General features: G+C 43.5%; 1 protein-coding gene across 5 annotated transcripts in view; it reads left to right on the plus strand.

Moving 5' to 3' along the window:
• Positions 1–21,900, plus strand: part of IQCH (IQ motif containing H) — a 136,417-nt gene that overhangs the window by 38,818 nt on the left and 75,699 nt on the right. For 4 of the 5 annotated variants that reach the window (XM_075896862.2, XM_089782088.1, XM_089782089.1 and 1 more), the window contains 3 exons: positions 3,492–3,575; positions 6,703–6,878; positions 10,903–11,175. In XM_075896862.2, coding sequence (XP_075752977.2) covers positions 3,492–3,575; positions 6,703–6,878; positions 10,903–11,175 — 533 coding nt within the window. The remainder of the gene's footprint in view (positions 1–3,491; positions 3,576–6,702; positions 6,879–10,902; positions 11,176–21,900) is intronic. The other variant, XM_089782087.1, reaches the window with a different exon arrangement.

The raw sequence follows: 21,900 nt of genomic DNA on the forward strand, positions 1-21,900 counted from the left end.
GTTGGACAAAGACCATTTCAGGGGTTGGCCAGGTTTGCATTGTTCTGCCACAATGCAAGGGCTGGACTTGGTGACTTGGACCCTGTCCAGCTCTGCCTTTCTATGAGGCTGTGATACTGGTAAGTTGAAGAAAGCTGCAACAGGTGGATCAGAAAAAGGCTTTCATGAATAGTACCGCTCAGCAGCCAGGTGACAGGATTCACCATTGGTATAGCGAATGCTGTTAGCTGGAAGGTGCCTGGCATGCCTGGGGGTAAAATTGGAATTTTGTTATTGACGTCAATGGCATAAAGATGTCACACAATTTATTCATGACATGATGTGTCATTAGTATTTAGGTAGCTAATTTTAGAAAATTACATACTGTAGCTGGTATTTTTCATTTGCAGAACATCATCAATGTAAAAATTATTGAAATTTGTTCTATAGCGGAAAATTTAATATTTGCCGCTTAAAATAATGATGCATTTTCCAAATGACAACATTAAATATTTTCTTCCTAAATATGAAACTGTTTAGTTCATGGCAACCAATTTGTTTGTTTCCTGTGTCTAAAATTTAGTAATTATTAAGCCCCATAGTTAGTGGATTAGAAACATGAGCGGGTGTCAGGTACTTGGATTTTACTCCCTGCTCTATCGCTGATTTAGTGTATGATTTTGGGCTAATTATTTGATTTATCTGTGCCTAAGTTTTCCCTCACAGACCTTTGAGGCGGGTTGTAAAATTTAATTTTTCATGCGGTTGAGGCCAAGATTTTTCAGAAGCATCCACTAATTTGGAGTGCCTCAGTTGAGACCGACACTGAACAATGGTACCCTATTCACAACTGCTGTTTAAATTAATGGGTACTCAGGACCACTCAATAGGAAGCTCTGTGTCTCTCAGTTGAGGCACTGGACATTAGCAGTTGCCTTTAAGATGTTTGGACTAAATCTTTTAGAATTTAATTACTTGATATTTCCTTTGGGTCATTGCTTCTATGGATCATGCACATATGTTCAGGCTCAGAAAAGGCAACAAAAATGATTAGTGCTATGGAATGGGTGCCATATGAAGAGAGATTAAAAAGACTGGTACTTTTCATCTTAGAAAAGAGGAGACGAAGAGAGTTTATAAAGTCATGACTGGTGTGGAGAAAGTGAATAAGGAAAAGTTATTTACTCGTTCCCATAACATAAAAACTAGGGGTCACCAAATGAAATTAATTGGCAGCAGGTTTAAAACAAACAAAAGGAAATTTTTCTTCATACAGTGCACAATCAACCTGTGGAACTCCTTGCCAGAGGATGTTGTGAAGACCAGGACTCTTAACAGGATTTAAAAAAGAACTAGATAAATTCATGGAGGATCAGTCCATCGATGATTATTAGCAGGGCTCGCCGAGTGGCGGCGAGCCCTGCTCATCAGCCGTGTGGTTCTGTGCCGGCTCTTCCGTGGTGTAATCTACTCGCCACGGGTGAGTAGATTACACTATTTGTAGAGCCCTGGCTAACAGACAGGCTGAGTAGGAATGGTGTCCCTAGCTTCTGTCAGAGACTGGGAGTGGAGGAGAGAAATGGGATCACTTGCTGCTTCCCTATTGTGTTCACTCTCTCTGGAGCATCTGGCATTGGCCACTGTGGGCAGACAGGATACTGGGCTAGCTGGATCTTTGGTCTGACCCAGTATGGCTGTTCTTGTGTTCTTATGTATAGAACTACACTGACAAACTAAGAATGTTGCTGGTTAGTCATGGCTAATTTTCTTACCAAAAGCAAATTCCTTATAATAAAAGGTGAAATAGCAGTACTCTGTATAAATCTATTAATACTGTTATCTTACTAATATTTAATATTTTAGAATTTAGGCAAATTTTAATCAGACCACGTGGTTAGCCATGTTCAGATGTATGGAAAACTTAACATCTTAATGTCACCCGATCTTGTTAACAGACCACTTCAGAGTCTACATTAAACACTGGGTATTAGGTCACACATCCTATTGATTTAATGACAACTGTCTCTGCTGGCAATTGATCTGATGTTTTTATTAGAATCTTTTTCTAGCCGGTTCATTTAGAATTAGCTACATTTTAAAATCTCCGAAATTAAAGATTATAGTCACTATAAACATGTCATTTAGAGGAGCATTTTAGAAGGTGAGGGAATAATCAGAAACCTGCCCTTCAGAAAGATAATCCTAGCCCACACAGACTGTTAGTCATCCAGACATTACATCCTCTGAAACAGAGTGATCAGATATCAATGAGATTGTATTCTAGGTGTCTTTTGTAATTATTCATTTTTGGTTGCTTTTTATCTTTGTTTGAAGAACAATGTGCTAATGGAATAGACTGCTTGATCGGAAGGTGAACTTACTTTTCTCTACGGCTTTAAAAACTATAACGTGCGCAAACCCAAATAAAATACACATAAAAATGTACTTTTGGGATTATAAAGTACTACAGGTTTTAATACTGAAGTCCTTATTTAAAAATCTCATCACACACAGGCATGATGCTGCTCCTGTCCATTAACGAAAATAGCTAATTAAATTCACACACATGATTCTATGTTTGTTTAGTTGATAAAACACTTCTTTCAGAATGCCTCCACCAAGAAGAGTCTTAACAAACAAGAGGATTGAAAAACTTTTGTAGGAATGCCAGGTTTGAAAGGTTAAATGCCTCACTTCTACAGTTCCTAAAAATATAGTCACATTAGAGGGAGGCATGAGGATATTTTAGGTTCAACAACTTAAGAGGCCCTAAGTCGAAATTTATATTTTTCTGAAAATTGGCATAGCATAAAAAATACCTGCTCAGTGGGGCTTCTGCTAGTACTAAACATTAGCTGCGTTTGTTTATTTTAATTTATTTTGATTGATTGAGTCTCTTTGGTGCATGGGTTTTCTTTAGTGCTCAGTTCCAGCAAATTCTTACTTCAGACTAGAAGGTGTTTTGCTTAAATTTGGCTGTCAGACAAGAATGAATCTGAAATACTGTTTTTAAAATATTGCATGGGAGCTATGGATTCTAAAACCTAATAAATGACACTTTTGGAATTTGAGCATATTCTGCATTTCTCACAATGCATGGAACTTCCGTCCTTGCATGTCACAAAACCTCAGTGCGCTTGCATGATCCTGGTTCTGGGAGTTTTATGGCATTAGTAAAAGAAATAAAATAATAAAAATAAATAGATTGAAGCTTTAGTAGCAGAATCAGCTTCTTAGCATGCTTTTTATTGGCCTAATTCTCCTTCCAGTTATATCAGCAGCAGTTTTGTGTTTAATTTGAATAGGAACAGAGTTGTGCTCTGCGTTTGCATTTCAAAATATTTCTTTAAAATAAATAAGGATTTAATTCTTATGGGTAGAATAACTACAAAATACATTTTAAACAATGATTTTCAAAGGAAAAATGTAATTAGCTTATCTAAAATCTTATCTCTTTGAAAGATATATGAGGATTTTTATTAATAGATGTTGGTAACTTATTTTCTTTTTAGGGTATTCCCAGTGTATTCGCAAAGCTGCTCCTGATTTTGCTCTTCAGCAGAACTTGCAGATGGGGAGACTGTGTGACATACTAGGTATAGTAAGAGCAGTCAGCTGCCTACATTTTTGTTGTTTTTCTCCTATTTTTAAAGAAAAGCACATGGATGGGGGGACTTTTTTGCTGTAATAATCTTGAATGCAGAGAGTATTGAAATGCAAAAGCACTTTTCTGTAGCTGATTGCCCTCTATGCCATTTGCTGCTCTCTGAGATTTTCATAAGAGGAACATACTTGCTATTCTTGATTCTGCAGTGAACTAAGGCTCTGATTCTGCACAGTGCTGAGCATTTCTTGGCAGACCGGGAGCTTAGCACTCTACAGAACTGACTAATAATTAGGCAGTGCCAGTTATGCATTCAGAATCATGCTAGGAAAGAAGATGGGGGGGAAGAGTAAGCCTTTATTTAAACCATTTGTTTAAAATTAGCAAATGAAGTAAGAAACATAGATCTGAAAGTTTTCCCAGCATGACAGTTCTTCTTTAAGCAAGGCAATGAAGGATATTAATTTGTCAATAACCAACTTTGTTGGCTCCCTGGAATGACACGCTTTACATGATTCATATATATTTCATTGTCATTATTATTTCATAAATGCCATTTAGTAACTTTGTAACAAAAATGTTAGATCCAGAAATTTACAGTAGCCTAAAATAATAATGTAATTGCCTTTATATATTATCTAGGCACTAATGTTGTTTTTCCATAATACAGTTGGTTTTTATTTTTTGGAGGGTTTTTTAATGATACATTAGTTACATCTACATTGTTTGTTCAAAACTGAAAGGGAGAATGTTAATGAGTTGTATAGGAGTCAGCCTTAATGATCGAACGGTTTCTTCTCACCTTCATATCTGCAAACATGAAAATTGCATTTCCATCAGAGAATTTTGTACTTAGCAATAAATAGCCTAGAAATAAATCCTAAGATTACAACTGAAGGCACTTAGAGAGATTTTTCATTTTGTTCTTTTTTTCCCCATTCATTTACTTTGTGCATTTGACAGCACTTTGGGTGTACCATGTGGTCTGCATGAACACATTTACCAGAAACAGCAGCAGCAAAGTTGCAATTGAAACTGAATAAGCAGCAGACAAGTGGTGTAGACAGAAGGAAAGTGGAGGAGGCAAAGGAGGTTCTGAGAATATTGAGTGATTTCACTTAATTTCCTCCCTCCCCCCATCCTAAAAAGGCCCCAAAAGATCTTGGTAGCTGTTGCAGGGGTAGTCTTAGCAGTGTTTAATTCAGCCTTGCAAAATTCTGCTCACTCACTGTACCCTGCCCTGAGCAGGTAACTTTCCGATAGGCTATGTCTACACTTACAGGGGTTTTGTGCAAAAGCAGCCGGTTTAGCGCAAAAACCCGCTGAGCATCCATATCTCAAATGTGTTTGCACAAAAAAACTACAGTCAATGGACAGAACAGAGGGCTTTTTGCGGGGTAGGTATACCTCCTTCTACAAGGCATAACTCCTTTTTGCGCAAGAGTTCTTGTGCAAAAAGGTGTGTGTAGATGCTCAACAAGAGTTTCTTGTGCAAAAAGAACCTATCGCAAAAAGCACAGGTGCTCTGATGGCCATTCTGTGAATGGCAATCCGAACTTTCTTGCACAAGAGTGTCCATGCAGTGTGGACACTCTCTTGTGTAAAAGCACATTGCTTTTGCGATGTGCTTTTGAGGTGTGAACGCGCTTTTGCACAAGAAGTTTTTGCGGAAGATCTCTTCCGAAAAAAGCTTTTTGAGCAAAAACCTTGCAGTATAGACAAAACCATAGGGTATTAGCAGGGCTCGACAAATCCACTTATCTACTCTCCCGGTGCGAGTAGATTTCAGCCAGTTGCCCCGTTCACCAGTGGTTCGTGCATGCGCAGGGTGGGGCTGGCGAGTGGTTTTCGCCGCGATCGTCGAGCCCTGTTCATTAGCTTTTTCATTGTCACAGCGAGGGCGGGTGAGCAGTTTATGCACCCTGGCTGGCAAATTTTCAAGAGTGACTGAAAGTGATATTGAGTATTGACCAAAGGTCAAATGGACTGTTATCTTCATTGTAATTACTTTTTGAAATAATGTGATCATGAATTTTGTGCATTCGTACATATGGGCACAATCAAAGCTTAGATTATGAGCTAGCTCCTCAGTTTGTGTTATTTTTTATGCAACAGCTGAACACTCTGTGTGGTTTTTTTTTAACAGGTGGTGTTTTCAAAGCAAAGTAAATGAGTGGACTATTTTATTTCGAGTCTTGGTTTTCCTTCTTACCACATTTACCCCTAGATATGGTAGCTTCACCTTCTTATATTTTCCCTTGCCGTAATAATAATCACTGTTGGTACTTGTAGGGCTCAGTCTAGTTTCTGGACAAGACAATTGACTTCAATGGGAATTGGCTCAGACCTTGATAGTGCTTTTTTTTTATTATTTGTAGGTCTCAGAGTGCTTTTCACAGCATCACACTGGGTTGATGTTCTGAGGCCTGTTAACTCATCAATGTCTAGTATTAATGTTTTAGAAAAAAACCACACTGGGTCAAATTTTCCAAAATGGCATCTCCAGTCGCGTGGCGTTTTTTTCACACCTAAGTGTTTGGACATACAGCTTTTCACACCAACTTGTTTTACATGCATCCACGTAGATTTGGTATTTCACAATCCAATCGGCTCACCCGTTTGTTCTGCAGAAGTTAATATTGCCCTCATGCTTTGAGCATTTACATGGAAGGGGCGAGGATAGGAGCAGGCCATGCAGAATCGAAGCAGCGTATGAAATTGCAGTTTCATCAGCTTTCAGGAATTAATAGCACACTTTTATCACTTACTGAAGCTAATGGGATACATGTTTACAGCAGTGCATAATTCCCATTGATGTTAATATGAGTTGCGCTACCCAATCCCCTGGCAGTGCTTTGGAAATTCTGCCTCCAATGTGTTCTGCAGACTTAATTCCGAAAACTAGCTATTTCTTTGGGTTAGTGACCTGTCTTCAGAGAAATGCTGAAGTACAGAAAAGCAGGTAAAGCAGTAAGATTTGGGAATTACAATTCTCATTTTATTTCCAGTATGCTTTTAAGGATGCTGTCTGTTAGCAAATGGTCAGGAATCATCAGCTGTCAGTTCACAATGGAGTTTACCTTTCTACGTATAATGAACATTGTGCCCATTTGTTTTAGATGCCAACGTGGACGTCATCTACATCTGCCCCCTTCATCTAAGTGAGGAGTTACTGCAGTATTACAATAAACTCCTGGGTCTGCAGGCAGCTGTTAGATCTGGGAACCCTGAGGACATGGGTGACCTGCAGGACAGGTTCAAAATTCTCACCCCTGAAGCTATAAACAGCTTCCCTGTGAGTTTGTCTTCTAATTACTACAGCTTGAGGGATGCAGTAAAATTAAATTGGAAATTTTATAACGTGTAACGCTCTGGTACCCATCAGTGAAATATTATTGCAAGTTTAAGAGCTTTACTGATTAGACCACTAGTTAGACTGTGGGAAATAAATATCCCAGTTTAGTTTTATAGACTTAGTTGAGGAAGTCTTATCCCATTGTCTGAGGGCTGGTGTCTATTCTAAATATTTGTCTGGGACTTAGAATTTGGTAGATTTATAATGCTAAGGAAAGCGTAACAATAAAAACATTTCTATTGCTCAGATTGTAGCTGCTTATAGCTGAACAGCCATTCATGTATTCATTCCTCAAGAGTATTGATTGCAGTGGAATCCAATTTAAAACTTTTTTTAAGTGTGTGGAACTTTAAATGTGTTTAATTTAGATTTTGTAGTAATATTAGCTTTGAACTTAGGCCAATTTAAACCCAAACCCTGGAACATAGTCTGAGAAGAAACATGAACTTAATGAAGGGACAGCATGATTTAGGTTATATATATATATGAGAGAGAGAGAGAGAGAGAGAGCTGAAATCAGTAGTTTCAAAGGATATTTTGTTACTGCAGCATGTCAATTTGTTGGCTTTCAGATGTTAGTTCTATTATTAGACCCCAAACCAGCAGTTTTTTATGCATGTTCTTAAATCCATTTCTGTTTGATCAGACACCTAAGTACATGCTTAATTTTAAGCACATGCCTAAAATGAAGCACATGCTTAAGTGCTTTGTTGAACAGAGATGGGTTGCTGAGTCAGGGCCATAATTGTGCCTGCTATTTCCATGGTAGTTAAGAGACGTCTTCTTAAGTTTATGTACAACGTGCCTTAGGTGGTACACGACCAGAATTCATCACCAAATTTGATCTGCTGGTTGGAGCATTACTTCCCCGACCTGGGCCAAGTGCTGCTGGGAGTGCGACATGAATACAGAGGCATGCCCCACACAGATGAGTGAATTACATAGGTTTGACTAGATTTTTCTATGTGTTCTGAAGTTAGCGGGCACCAAAATAGTATTAGTCACTTTTCACATGGTTCTGCTGTTCATCGGCAAGTCCTCTGTCCAAACTCAGCGTGACATGAATGGGAACAATCCTATGCCAAAAGTTCAACCTTTGTGAATCTGCTTGTACAAGAACAGATTTTGGCTGGTCCTTTATCGTCTAAAGTAAAAAATTTTGGATATTAAATCCACCCCGTGAATCAGGCTTTGGTTTTATTCTTGTTTGTTTAAGTGTATTTAACTTTCAAAGTCAGCTATGATCCAGTGTAGGATTTTTTATATGGAACTTTTTCAGAGTGGATATCAGAGTCTGCCCCCACTGGAGTGCTAAGGTGTGTGGTTCAGCTTTAAGGAGCGTTTACAGAAAATTGTGCAAGAGGAAATTTTGAAAGTCTCTATATTATGAGCCGATACCGTATGTTGAGGCCCCATGGAAAGCACCATTCCGATGAATGCAAGATACTTTGAATTATTAATGCTTTCAATGGGCTTTTGAAGGGGTTATTATGGGATATCTGCCACATCTTAGGTCCTAGTGAAAACAGCTGTATTGATTTTAGTATGGAGGCATCCTGACAGAGAATCTGCCTTTCTTATTGCAGCAAAACACCAGTGACTTCAGTAGTTGTGAGTTCAGTGAGTGTTTTGCCTGCGTAGAGTACTAATTGACACCTTCTGAGGTTTGTTCTAGGTACCTTTCTTTCAGTTCATGAGAGTAAAGTCTTTGCTCATTGTACTTAAATTTACCTCAAAGTATCCTCAAAGTACCGGAGTATAGATTGAAATGAAGGAGTCTGTCCCAGCTCTGGCAGTACAAAGCAACCTTAATACTGACTTGATCCACTATGTGGGGATGCTGGTGTAAGGGAAATCACGGGGTGGTGATAACTGTATGCAAGTGCTGTGCCACCACCTCTGAGCCCAATCCTCTGCCTGAGGGACACGGCCCAAGAAAGAAGGGTGCATGGTCCAAACAAGCTTGTGCTCTGGCAAACCCCTGTTACTACCATGAGCCATTGGGGAATCGCTGCAGCCAGGTAAAATGGAAAGCATCCCAGAGACCGCTCTAAATTGTGGTATTCTTCAATTGGCCTCAGACTTGAGTGGTTTCGTACCACCTCTGCTCACCACTTTGAGTCTGATGCCAAGCTGAGCTTATCTGGACTCAAGGGCCTAGCTGTGGAGGCCTTGAAACAAGCCAGCACCGGTGATGATAAAACAAATGACCTTTTCCTCAGCTTAGCAGTGATTGTTTCTGTGTTATTCCCTGTTGGAATCCTGAGGATTCCCCACATCCCTTTGCTTCTACATTCTCTCCCCCTCAGCACCTCCGGTCATGGCTATCACCTCACTATCTGAGGCGGAATGAACTAGATTTCACGCCGTGTAGCCTGCACTCCTTAATTAACTGTAGAAGCTGTTATTGAGAGACACCTTCCCCCTCAGCAAATCTTTTCCTTGCATCACCACTCCTGGCCCTAGGGAACAAGTGACCGGGACAGGAAATTGAACCTGGGTCAGTCAGACTGGCCTTTTTCTTCTGGTTTCATGCTGCTGTTCATGGGCGGGGAAATACAAATGTCACTTGACAGAACTTCAAGAATGTGCTTTCAAACTGGAATAAAGCAAGGAAACTCGGGTATATTGGTTTGTTAGTGACTCTCCTGCTAGTTATGCCTCCCAAGATCCTCTCTGCTCCTGCTGGAACTTTGAGGATCGCCCCATATCTCTGATTTATATCCCACATCTCTCCAATTGGGGCTGCCAACTTTACAAAGAGCCTTGCACACTATTTGGGCACTGCTTCCCCATTTGGCTAGAGAGTTTCCTGACATGAGGCCTTCTTTCCCTTCACTTCTGGGGCCTGAGAATGGTACTTCCACAATACTCCTTCCCCAGACACCAGGTCCAAGATCTATACTTCATAGCTTTTAAGACCCCCAGTCAGGAAAGCACTTAAGCATATGTTTAAGTCCATCCCTATTAAGGACAGCATTTAAGCATGCATTGAAGACACTGGAATGCTTCCCAAAACTGGTGGATGAAATTTCATTGTAAAAAAACCTTCCTTCCTGATAGGATTGTAGAACATTATCTTCATTCTTGTGTAGTAGCAATCTGTGACCTGTTAAATGCCTGTTGCGCTGTTCTGTGCACAACATCCATCACTGTCTTGCTCACTTTCAGAAGGTACCTTGACAGCTCCAGTGAAGTAACATACTTTGCATAATTTGCAATGCATGCATAGGGTTTGTTATAGCAAATATTCCGGAGACTCTACCTTCCCTGATTGATGATCTTAGTTTAATTTTACTTGATGCGATGTCTCTCATGAACAGCTTGTCCAGAAATAGACATTTTATTTTTAAAAAGAAATGAAAAATGGAAACCTTTGTGCTTTTTAAAAAAAAATCACTTCTACTTCCCCTCTGCAGTCCAATTGACTGTAGCCATTAAAACCACTGTATAATGGAAATGTATATCCTCTGTAATGTAATGTGATCAATGAAAGGTTTGCTAAATCAAACTGCTGCATTCGCAGAGAATCATTTAAAACACTGCTGCACTGTCTGAGGAAATATTTTCTCTACTACAGGGGTTTTTCTTCATTTTTTGTATTGATTTCGTTGACGCTGTAGCGTTAAACCACGCCAGAAGTGTTGCAGAGATGAATCACTATTATCCAAAGGCCACCGGCATCTCTGCCGACTGACAGAAGGATAATTCCACGTGGATCAAATAAATACAGATGTGTAGTAATTAGTTCTATTCCCAGTGAGCCCATTTCCAACACACTAAAGATGTGAACGATTATGGAGCCTCACCCCAACAGCTTTTATCAATTTAAACCGCTAAGCTACAGGATAGGTCATAACCCAGCCTGCTATTAATAATGTATTTATGGTGTGCAACATTCTAAATTAGGTTTATGGAATAGGAAAAAGCACCTTTTAACAAGAATAATGTTGTCTTTATGCAGGGCCATCACATGTGCCTGGCCACTCAGCTGAAGTACAGTCCCAAGACGATCAAAAGAATAAAAAATCTTATCCAAGGCAAGGAAGCCTACATGATTGGTGGGCTTCCTCACAACGATGATTTAGCAGTGGCTGACATGTTAAATGTGCCCATATTGGGCTGTGAGCCGGAAGTAGCTCATCTCTATAGAACTAAATCGGGAAGTAAAAGAATCTTTACTAGTGCTTGTGTGCCAACACCTCCTGGAGAATATGACATCTACAACCATCAGCAGGTAAGTGGGACGCAGTTTGGGAGCTTCCATCTGTGGGCAAAGGAATGGTTTGCATGGCAGGTTAACATAGAGACACCAATTGTGACTAGGTAGGGGGCAGACTTTGTTGCCTTGCATAAAAAAAAGCAAATGTCTGTTGTTGCATTGATTAGAACCTAAATAGGTTGGGATGAGTAGTTGGAATATGTATGTTCTCCCCTTGGTTTTATTTCTTTCTGCACTGGTCTTACCACTTAAATTAACTTCTGTCTTGTTAATGAAAGGATTAAGGAACATAATTGTTCCAGTAATCTTATCCTACTCCAGAGTACACAGCATCTTTAAGTATCTGGTCCTTCCAGACAGCCATCATTAGCACACATCATGAGTGAAATCCTAGCCTCATTGAAGTCAATGCGCGTTTTGCTACGGGCTTAGTGGAGTCGGGATTTCACTCTGTATCCCCACTAGGAAGCCACGTCACTGGTGGCACTTCCTCACAAAGATGATTTAGCTGTGGCTGACCTGTTACTGCATGTGCTGAGCTCCACTGTGAAGGAAGCATTTACGTAAAAGGAGGTTCCGTTTCTTTAGCAAAAGGGGGTCATCCAAATGGATTTCCACTAGGCAGATCTGCTGCCTGAATTTTTCCCTCTTCTGGGTGTCAGATCATTTCCAAGTTCACTTATTGCTGTGTCAAAGCATAAAGTTTTGCCCAACTCAGTACATCAGTTATCTGTGCATGGAGTGGCTTTAACAAGGGTTTTATATAGTATGTTCACTTTGTATACATTTACTCTGGACTCAGTGGCAGGATACTATTCTTTGAAGTAACTGTACATTTTTATTGGTGTCACAGAGTGTGGGGGAGTCACCAGGCCCTGCACCCCTCATCCGCAGTCACATGACTGTCAGCCAGCAAATAGAACAGAAGGTTTATTCATTGACAGGGACACAGCGTAGCTCAGATTTGTTGTTGCAGGAACCAAGAGCATTCAGTACAGCCCGTGTTGGGGAAAGAGAGGCCCTGGGCCCCTGCCCCAGCCAGCTAGGCTCCCTTCTCCTTCAGCCAGCCGAAAACCTAACTCACACTCACGGCCACTGCTCCCAGCCCCCAAGGCAGTCCTGCCTCCTGCCTCCTGCTTTGTCCTGCTTCCAGGCCCAAGGGGTTATTTGCTCTCACCTGGCCCTCAGGACAGGAGAGACTGACATACTTCCACAAAAGACAGGACTATGTAGCACTTTAAAGACTAACAAGATGGTTTATTAGATGTTGAGCTTTCGTGGGCCAGACCCACTTCCTCAGATCAAATAGTGGAAGAAAATTGTCACAACCATATATACCAAAGGATACAATTAAAAAAAATGAACACATATGAAAAGGACAAATTGAATGCAGCCCCCAGCTTGCCTGGCTCCGGCCCTCGAGGCTCAGTCCTCCCCTCCCCCAGCATTGGGGAGCCTGTGCTGGTGTTCCAGCTCCCCAGCCATCCCCTTGTGGGGCTGGAGCACACAAAATCTACTAGCCTAGGCCCCCCGAGGCTCTGGTGTACACGGGGAATGAGAAGGAGAAAGACGCTCCCAACAATCGGGGGCCATGTCAGTGAGGGTTTCGTTTTGGGTTAGGGTTGTTTTTTCGCTTCTCACGTGTGTGGCCTCCAACTGATTTTCCTGTGGGTCAGTGGCCCCCGACCCAGAAAAGGTTCCCCACCCCTGCTGTAGGTACCACCACAACATTAATAGTAAAATATCTTTTTGTTTACAAGAAACTCCTACCAAAAAGAAGCAATTCAGAGAGGGAGTCATTGGCTTCTCCTTCATAAACAGTCGCCAGTGGGAATTCTTTTGGTCGGGAAAGACTTAAAATTGTGTTTAAAGTCTTGTTCCTCTCACTGACCTCCATCCCCCTTTTATCCTATCCCTTCTGTAGCTGTGCTCTGGCTTCCTAGCCTCATTTTGCATCTGATGGGCTCTCTAGTTGTGAGGTGAGAGCAGTTCTGTCTATTCTGTGGCTGCTCAGAGAAAGATGATCCCAAACACCATAGTTTGTTTTGTTCTGTTGATAAATATGTAGAGCCAATTGGCATTGACTGCACTTGCAGTTCGATATTAAAAGTGTTCAAGAGCAGCCAGTTTATTGTCTATAGACAAACAATGTGAGATAGGAGAGAAAGAGCTAATACATCCCCAATCCTTCCAGGAAGTAGGTTCTTGCTATGTTCGGTATGCTTCCCAAAAATGCAACCCTAAAATCACTTCGGTTTTAAATGGGGTTGTTTATAAACTAAATATCTTCACATGTCATCTAAGATTGCACCCACCAATTTCAACTTATTCTTTTTGGTTCCATGGTGCATCCCTCTTGGGTTTTGAATATAGCATTCCAAACTAGTTGTCCATGAAAGCAGTCCCTTCCTGTACCAGGGTAGAACACTTGTATATCTTGCTTTTGACCCGTTCCCTGTCTTTCTGTGCCAAATGCTGAGTTACATTGTTTTATAAGATATTGTGGGGTACATGGCATAAGAGAACAAGAATACAGGCAGTCCCCGGGTTACGTACAAGATAGGGACTGTAGGTTTGTTCTTAAGTTGAATCTGTATGTAAGTCGGAACTGGCGTCCAGATTCAGATACTGCTGAAACTGACCGCCAGTTCTGACTTACATACAGAATCAACTTAAGAACCCCAGGCGTCCCCAAGTCAGCTGCTGCTGAAACTGATCAGCAGCTGATTCCAGGAAGCCCGGGGCAGAGCAACTCTGCCTGGGGCTTCCGGTAGTCAGCGCTGGTCAGTTTCAGCAGAAGCTGACTTGGGGACGCCTGGGGCAGAGCAGCTGGGGTGCTGCTGGGTTGCTCCAGTAGCGCCGCTCTCGGTGCTACTGGACCAACCCAGCAGCACCCTATCTGCTCTGCCCCAGGCGTCCTGATTCAGCCGCTGCTGAAACTGACCAGCAGCGGCTGAATCAGGACCTAGGGCAGAGCAGCTGGGGTGCTGCCGGGTTGGTCCAGTAGTGCCCAGAGCGGCGCTGCAGGACCAATCGGCAGCGCCCCAGCTGCTCTGCCCCAGAGTCCAAAACAAAAGCCTGGTCTGCTGGGGGGGGGGGGGGGGAGAGCACACTAGCTGCGCCCCCCCCTCAGCAGACCAGGGACACGGGGAGCAAAGCCTCAGAGGCGCGGGACCCTGCCGCGGCTGCGGCTTCAGTCTGGGCGCCTGTGGTCTGCTGGGGACCGTCCCCAGCAGACCACAGGCACCCGGACTGAAGCCACAGCCGCGGGGGGGGTCCCGCGCCTCTGAGGCTTTGCCAGAGCAAAGCCTCAGAGGCGCGGGGAACCGCCGCTGCTGCCGTTTCAGTCTGGGTGCCTGTGGTCTGCTGGGGACGGTCCCCAGCAGACCACAGGCACCCAGACTGAAGCGGCAGCAGCGGCGGTTCCCCGCGCTTCTGAGGCTTTGCTCTGGCAAAGCCTCAGAAGCGGGGGAACCCGCCCGGTGCCCCTGGTCTGCTGGAGACGGTCTCCAGCAGACCAGGGGCACCGGAGCAGCTTATGAACGGGGCTTTCTCGCCCCGACCTCCGGGGCGAGAGAGCCCCGTTCGTAAGTGCGGATCCGACGTAAGTCGGGGACTGCCTGTAGGTGTAATACAATTCATCATGATAATCTATCTTATATTCAATATACCATAATAATGTCATGCATTATTACCATGGTGTATACTGCATCTAACTTACAAATATATATTTGCAAACAGGGCCCCTCTCGTGGCTTTGCTAATTGTATCAGGATGACACTTCTGCCAAATTAATGTATGAGGCAGTGGTGAGTTTTATACTGTTCTAGCAAACTTCATAAGCGAGAGTATATAATTAACACAATGAAAACTAACACTCTCTGTAGTACAAGCAAAAGCTAAAAGTGCAGCTTTTAGCCAAGTGTGGGGAATGATTATTTCAGGATCACCACCATGGATAATTTATGTAGTTGAGGTGCTTATTCTGCTTTGTCATTGCAAGTCTGGGTAACTGTGAGTGTCTTTTCAGTCCAATAATGTTTTTAAATTTATATTTAGAGGTTCAACATGCATGTTAGAATCTGGTATGTATTTTTTTAAATTTAATCCTGATCCTGGAAAGACTGGAACAGATATAATTAGCATGACCTATAACGCCAAATACAAGAGAAATAAAATAGAAGTTTGGAGTAGTGACATTATAAATGGGTCTCTGTTGTTCCTATAAGCTGTGCACTTGGGTGGCCACACAGGAGAGCTTCAAATGCTGCCCAGCTGATTAGCAGAGCACCCTCAGCTGGCAGCATGTGTTTGCACTGGTGGTGCACATTTGCACATGCAACAAAATGTATTCCACACATGGATGGAAACATTTGTGGGAATAATGGAGATCTCCATACATAAATGTTTTGTAATTAGTCATTCCATCGTACTGTCCCTTCACATTATAGAACCCTTTACTATTGGTCATCACAATTTGGTGAATGTCACTAGGCAGGAGACAGACAAGCTAGCCATGACTGACTCCATGAACCACTGCAGGCCAGCGTGACTATGTACTGGAATTGTGATGTCAAAAACTTGACCAACCCAGCAGCACCCCAGCTGCTCTGCCCCAGGCGTCCCCAAGTCAGCCGCTGCTGAAACTGACCAGTGGCTGACTACAGGAAGCCCCTGCCCCAGGCTTCCTGGAATCAGCCACTGAACAGTTTCAGCAGCAGCTGACTTGGGGATGCCTGGGGTTCTTAAGTTGAATCTGTATGTAAGTCAGAACTAGCATCCAGATTCAGCCGCTGTTGAAACTGATCAGTTTCAGCAGCGGCTGACGCCAGTTCCGACTTGCATACAGATTCAACTTAGGGACTGTAGGTTTGTTCTTATCTTGTACGTAATCCGGGGACTGCCTGTAGTAGGAAGAGAGTCTGAGACATAAGCCATTGCATCCGAGGCAAGACCTGCTTACAGAATTTGGCAAGATCGGGGCTGCTATTAAGAAGTGCTAAGTTCAGAGCACCTACTTGAGCATGTCCCAGTATCAAGTGGTACCCATTGGTAGGGGAACTAGGGGTGTGGGTGCAGCACCTCTGGGCTCCTGGCCTGGAGCCTGTGGTCCCAGCTGCTGGCTCCATTCACCAGGGTTCAGCTGCTGATCCTATGCTCTAGTTTCCCAACTCATGGCCTCTTGTGCCGGGGCCTGTGTGGCTGCCCCATGTGCCAGGTTCCCAGCTGCCACCCTGTGTGCCAGGGGTTCTGCTGCTGGCCCAGTGTGCTGGGGTCCTTGTTTTAGCCTGGTACGCCGAGGGCCCCTGCTGCCGGCCCCAGGCCTGGGGTCCCTGCTCCTGACCTCAGCTGGGGGTAGTAGCGGATGGAGGTAAGAGATCTCAGCAGCCCCGCTTTTAAAAATGTTCCCACGCCACTAGCAGTACCAGAACATTCCAATTTTAAGTGTGATAGAGAAACCTTCCCAAAGCATAACGGAAACACAATGACTCCTCCTAAAGGAGACAGGATAACAGCACGTGACTTGTTTATATCAAGAGATAAAGATGTAGCTCCAGGGTGTGTGTGTATCTTTGGCCAACTTAGGGGCACTGGAAAGTACCACCACCAACTGAGCAGCATCCGTTGTCTTAGTATCCTTGTAGAGTCTGCCAGGTGCTGTTGTTGTGCTTTGTCCACAATAAACATGTCTGGGAGCCTTCATTCCTTAACAGATCTTGTGGTCATTGGGTGGCATGCTCGAGCTTGTCTGTGCCAACTGCCTGCTCAGACCTGGGGCAGCACTTGGGGAGAACACGCACACACAGCCAAACATAGAATCACAGAATCCTACAACAGTAGAACTGGAAGGGACCGCGAGAGGTCATCAAGTCCAGTCCCCTGCCCTCGTGGCAGGACCAAGCACCGTCTAGACCAGGCATGTCCAAAGTCCGGCCCGCGGGCCAATTGCGGCCCGTGTTCCGGTTTAAGACGGCCCCCCGGGTAATTTGGCAATATCTATCTTTTATGGCCCCCAACGAATCCATATGTATTGAGATGAATACATTGTAAAATCTCAGTTAATGTCAGTTGGTCTAAATCAGTTATAAATATATTTGGACACAACATGTATACTTGGTGTTATGTTCCTGTTCATATTTTTTGAACTTAAAAGTTGACAGACAACCTTTATTACCAATAATATGTAATGTACTTTACAATGTTCCTGACATATATTTCAGCTTCCTGGATTTTTTTTTTCATCTGGCCTTCAGATATGAAAGGCAGAGTGATTTAACACCTGTTTAGATTTGTCATCCATGTGACGAAATGAAAAGTATGCCGTTTACAATAAACTTTGCATAAAATAGTTAATTTGCATTTAATTTTAATGGTTCAAAGAATGTCAGGCAAATGGTCGGCCCTCACGCATGTTCACTTCATCAAATCTGGCCCTCTTTGAAAAAAGTTTGGACACCCCTGGTCTAGACCAATGGTTCCCAAACTTTTCGGCAGCACATCCCCCCTTTTTGATTTTTGAGAAACACTCACACACACTCATAGCCAAAAAAAAAAAAAAGGAACTGACCAAGGTCAAAAAACAAAAATAGCAGCAAAACTTAAGGGGGGATTGACCAGGTGGAAGGGGGGGCGGTTGGTTGTCTTGTGCCCCTCCAGGAATTTCTTCACGCTCCCCCAGTTTGAGAACCCATGGTCTAGACCAGGGGTCTCCAAACTTTTCAGCCCGAGGGCCGCATTAACTATCAAACAGCAGTTCGGGGGCCGACTACACACTTGAGGTCCAAATAAAAAACAATCAAAACATGGATGTTGTTTTTAATTATTTATTTAATATTATTTTATTCAGTTATTATTTAATAACACATTGATACACTACACATGAACACCTGTATTAGTGTGAATGGTGAAATTGTTTCCTGGATGCCAAAATAGCAGACATTTCTGGCTTTAGATTTGTTGTCCCTAACATCAACAGTGACCTGAGATTATCATCGGACAAGTTTGTTCTCAAATTGTTCTTCACATATTTCATTCTTGAAAATGTTTGTTCACACAGGTATGTTGTTCCAAAGATTGAAAGGTACCTTGATGCAAAAGTTTTGACATTAGGAAAGTCTTCCTTGGGCAAAAACTGGTAAAAACCCACCAGTCCTATTTTGAACTTGTCCCTAAGGAGGTCATTTGCTTGCAACTCAATGACTTCCAGCTGCAGTTCATCTGGGCAACTGGCCACATCTGCTTCAAATGGGTTTTGAAACAATCTCACTTCTTCTGCCTTTGAATCCAAGTCAGAAAACCGCTGCTGAAACTGCAGCTGGAGGTCTTTGATGATCTCACATGCAAATGACGTGGGGAACTCAGCTGTTGCTTCAGCCATGAATACCTTGCACTGCTGAAAGTGCGTCAAGTTGTTGGCCTGTACTTGTTCCAAAAACAAGACAAGTTTGGATCTGAAGGCCTTTAGGTGGGTGTATAGATCAGAAACTAGATTTTGCTCTCCTTGTAGTTTTAGGTTCAGAAAATTTAAATGACTAGTTATGTCTGCAGCAAAAGCCAATTTCCATACCCACTCTTCATCAGACAGTAATGGCTGTGGCTTGCCTTTACTTTCCAGGAAGTCACCTATTTCCTTTCTTAACTTAAATACCCTGCTCAGAACTTTCTCACAACTTAGCCATCTTACTGCTGTGTAATATGGTAAATCTTGTGATTCTGTGTCTGTATCTTTCAACATGTCTCTGAACTGTCTATGGTTGAGCCCATGTGACCTTATTAAATTCACCATCTTCACCACAGGATTCAGTACACTGCTAATGTCCACATATTTAGCACACAAAGCTTGCTGGTGAATAATACAGTGCAGGAACATTGGTTGTATAATGTTTTTCTCATTACACATCTGCTTCACTTGTCCAACCAAGCCTTTCTTTATGCCACTCATGTTCTTTCCTCCATCAACAGTCAGGCAACTGAGGTTAGTCCAGTCCAAGTTATAATCAGCAAATGTTTTTTTCAACTCATTGAATATATCCTCTCCGGTAACAGTGCCATACATGCTATGTAGGGAAGCCAGCTCTTGTGTTATGTTCATGTCTTCATCCACACCTCTAATGAACACAAGCAGTTGAGAGGTGGAGCAGCTGTCCAGCGATTCATCCATTGCAATTGAAAAATGGCGAAACTTGCTTGCATTTTTCGCTATTTGAGTCACAATGTTTTCACCCATGTCTGCAACACGGCGGGCAATGGTATTCGCACCCAAAGCTACATTTTCAAATTGTTTTGACTTTTCTGGGCAAAGTTCCTCAGCCACTTCCAACAAACATTCCTTCACTACTTCACCATCTGTAAAGGGTTTGCCACTTTTAGCCAGGACGTAGGCAACTTTATAACTGGCCTTAGTTAAGGATTCATTTTCATTTGAGGATTTACTGAACAATGTCCTCTGAGATGTGAGTTGATTTTGTAATTTAGAAAATTTTTCGGCACGGACTTTACCCTTCAACTGTACATATTTCTCCTGATGTTTGCTTTGATGATGACGGCGCAGGTTGTATTCTTTCATCACAGCCACGGTTTCGTTGCAAATCACACACAATGCTTTCTCGCCGGATTTGATGAAGAAGTATTTCAAACTCCATTCTTCTTGAAATTGCCGACACTCATCGTCTATTTCTCTTTTCCTCTTCTCGGCCATCGCTGGGCACTAAAATAAAGTGAATTCAACATGAATAAATAATGAAACTGAAAGTATCTTGCACACAATATCGCTCAAAAAACCTGATTATGCGAACTAATTTTGTCGCAATAATAGCTGCAAATGACCCGAAACAATTTTTAAAAATTCTTATGATTTCTTAAGTTAAACTTACCTGAATATAGTGTGCAAATATATCCACTTATGGTAGAGAGATTGTTGCTTTTAATGTTTCCTCTTCAGAATATTCGCCTGCGAATCCGTTTCTCCCAGAAAGGGGGGGGGGGGGGGCTTTTCCCCCTGCTCTCCCCTTCCTCTGCACGCTGTCCTCCCCTCCTGCTTGCCACCGCTCACTCCTTTCCCCCCCCCCCCCGGGCGGAAGGGGTCACCTTTTTAAAGTTCCCGCCGGGGTTCACGTTCCCCCGCACGTCGCCGGGCGGGCGTTACCACCACCGCCCATCCTGCCCCCTGATTGGCCGGCTGCCCTGTCAGTCTGGGCGGGGGAACGCCGCCCGTGCTAACCCCCGCCCCCTGCGCCGTTTGCCGCCGCGCGGCCGCTTGTCAGAGGAGCAGCCCGCTTCTCCTGCCCCCTGATTGGCCGGCTGCCCTGTCAGTCTGGGCGGGGGAACGCCGCCCGTGTTAACCCCCGCCCCCTGCGCCGTTTGCCGCCGCGTGGCCGCTTGTCAGAGGAGCGGCCCGCTTCTCCTGCCCCCTGATTGGCCGGCTGCCCTGTCAGTCTGGGCGGGGGAACGCCGCCCGTGCTAACCCCCGCCCCCTGCGCCGTTTGCCGCCGCGTGGCCGCTTGTCAGCGAAGCGGCCCGCTTCTCCTGCCCCGGCGCGGCGTGAGTACATGCCGCACACCCCTGACAGGGGCCCCCCCCCCCGCGGCAAGAAGGGCCCGTTCGGCGGCACCCCAGGGACGGTCTCCACGGGCCGGATGAGAGGGCCTCTCGGGCCGCATCCAGCCCGCGGGCCGTAGTTTGGAGACCCCTGGTCTAGACCATCCCTGACAGGTATCTGTCCAACCTACCCTTGAATATCTCCAACAATGGAGTTTCCACAACCTCCCTAGGCAATCAGACCACTCTTAACACATAACTCCCATAAGCAGTGCAAATTATTCCTCTACCTATGTGATTTTTCCCTCAGTTTTTCATTGTTTTCTGTGGTTCATCCATTCATTTTCACTTTGGTTTAACAGCTTAGTAATGTCATTCATATTCTACGCCATTCGTCCTTCCCCCATAGCAATGAATTATGGGTTTAGAAATGGCATCTGCTGCCCAGTGTTCAAAATAGTTAATGTGCCTTTGTATATATTTCCAATCTACCCTCTTGCAGATGAATATCCCAGATCCAAATAGCCCTGAGACAAGACCTCTTGTTCCATCTAAACGTTGGAATCACTTCCTATGAAAGATACCAGGCTTGCAGAACAGTTTCCTGCCTGACTTTCGGCCTTGTGAACGTTGCTGATAGGATAGTCTCATATCAACTAGGAAGGAATTATTCAACAATATACATTTAAATCAGATCTCTCCCAATTTGCTCTGGTACCACTCATACTGCCAGTACCAGAGACTCATTTGCTTAAGTTAGTTTTCTCTAATACGACGTTAGAGGGAAATCTTGTGGCAAATCCTTGCTTATCTCTGCCTGCTTCATTGCTTCTGGTAACATTGCATCTTGTATTTGCAGAGTCCATAAATCAAGTTCTGTGTCTATGGTGTAGGCTGCAGAAACGGGAGTGCTCACAAATTTACGTAAGAAAGTCAATTTCTCTCCTGGTTCAGCCGTCTGCTTCGCAAGCCAATCTGCCGCTGAGTTCTTATGATGAAAAGAAGCAATTTTACTATGTCCTTTTCCTTTCAGAACAGGGGTGGGGAACCTTATTTGGGTCAGGCACCGCACACACAATCAAAAAAAAATTCCCCTCACTTGATGTGGCCCCTGACTGAGAAGGAGAAAGACACTCCCCACGTTCCCCTCACACATGAGAGCCAAGGAGGACTCAGGCTAGTAGATTTTGTGTGCTCCATCCC

Source organism: Pelodiscus sinensis, chromosome 14, assembly GCF_052426305.1.
Source record: "Pelodiscus sinensis isolate ZL-2025 chromosome 14, ASM5242630v1, whole genome shotgun sequence".
NCBI classification, from domain to species: domain Eukaryota; kingdom Metazoa; phylum Chordata; order Testudines; family Trionychidae; genus Pelodiscus; species Pelodiscus sinensis.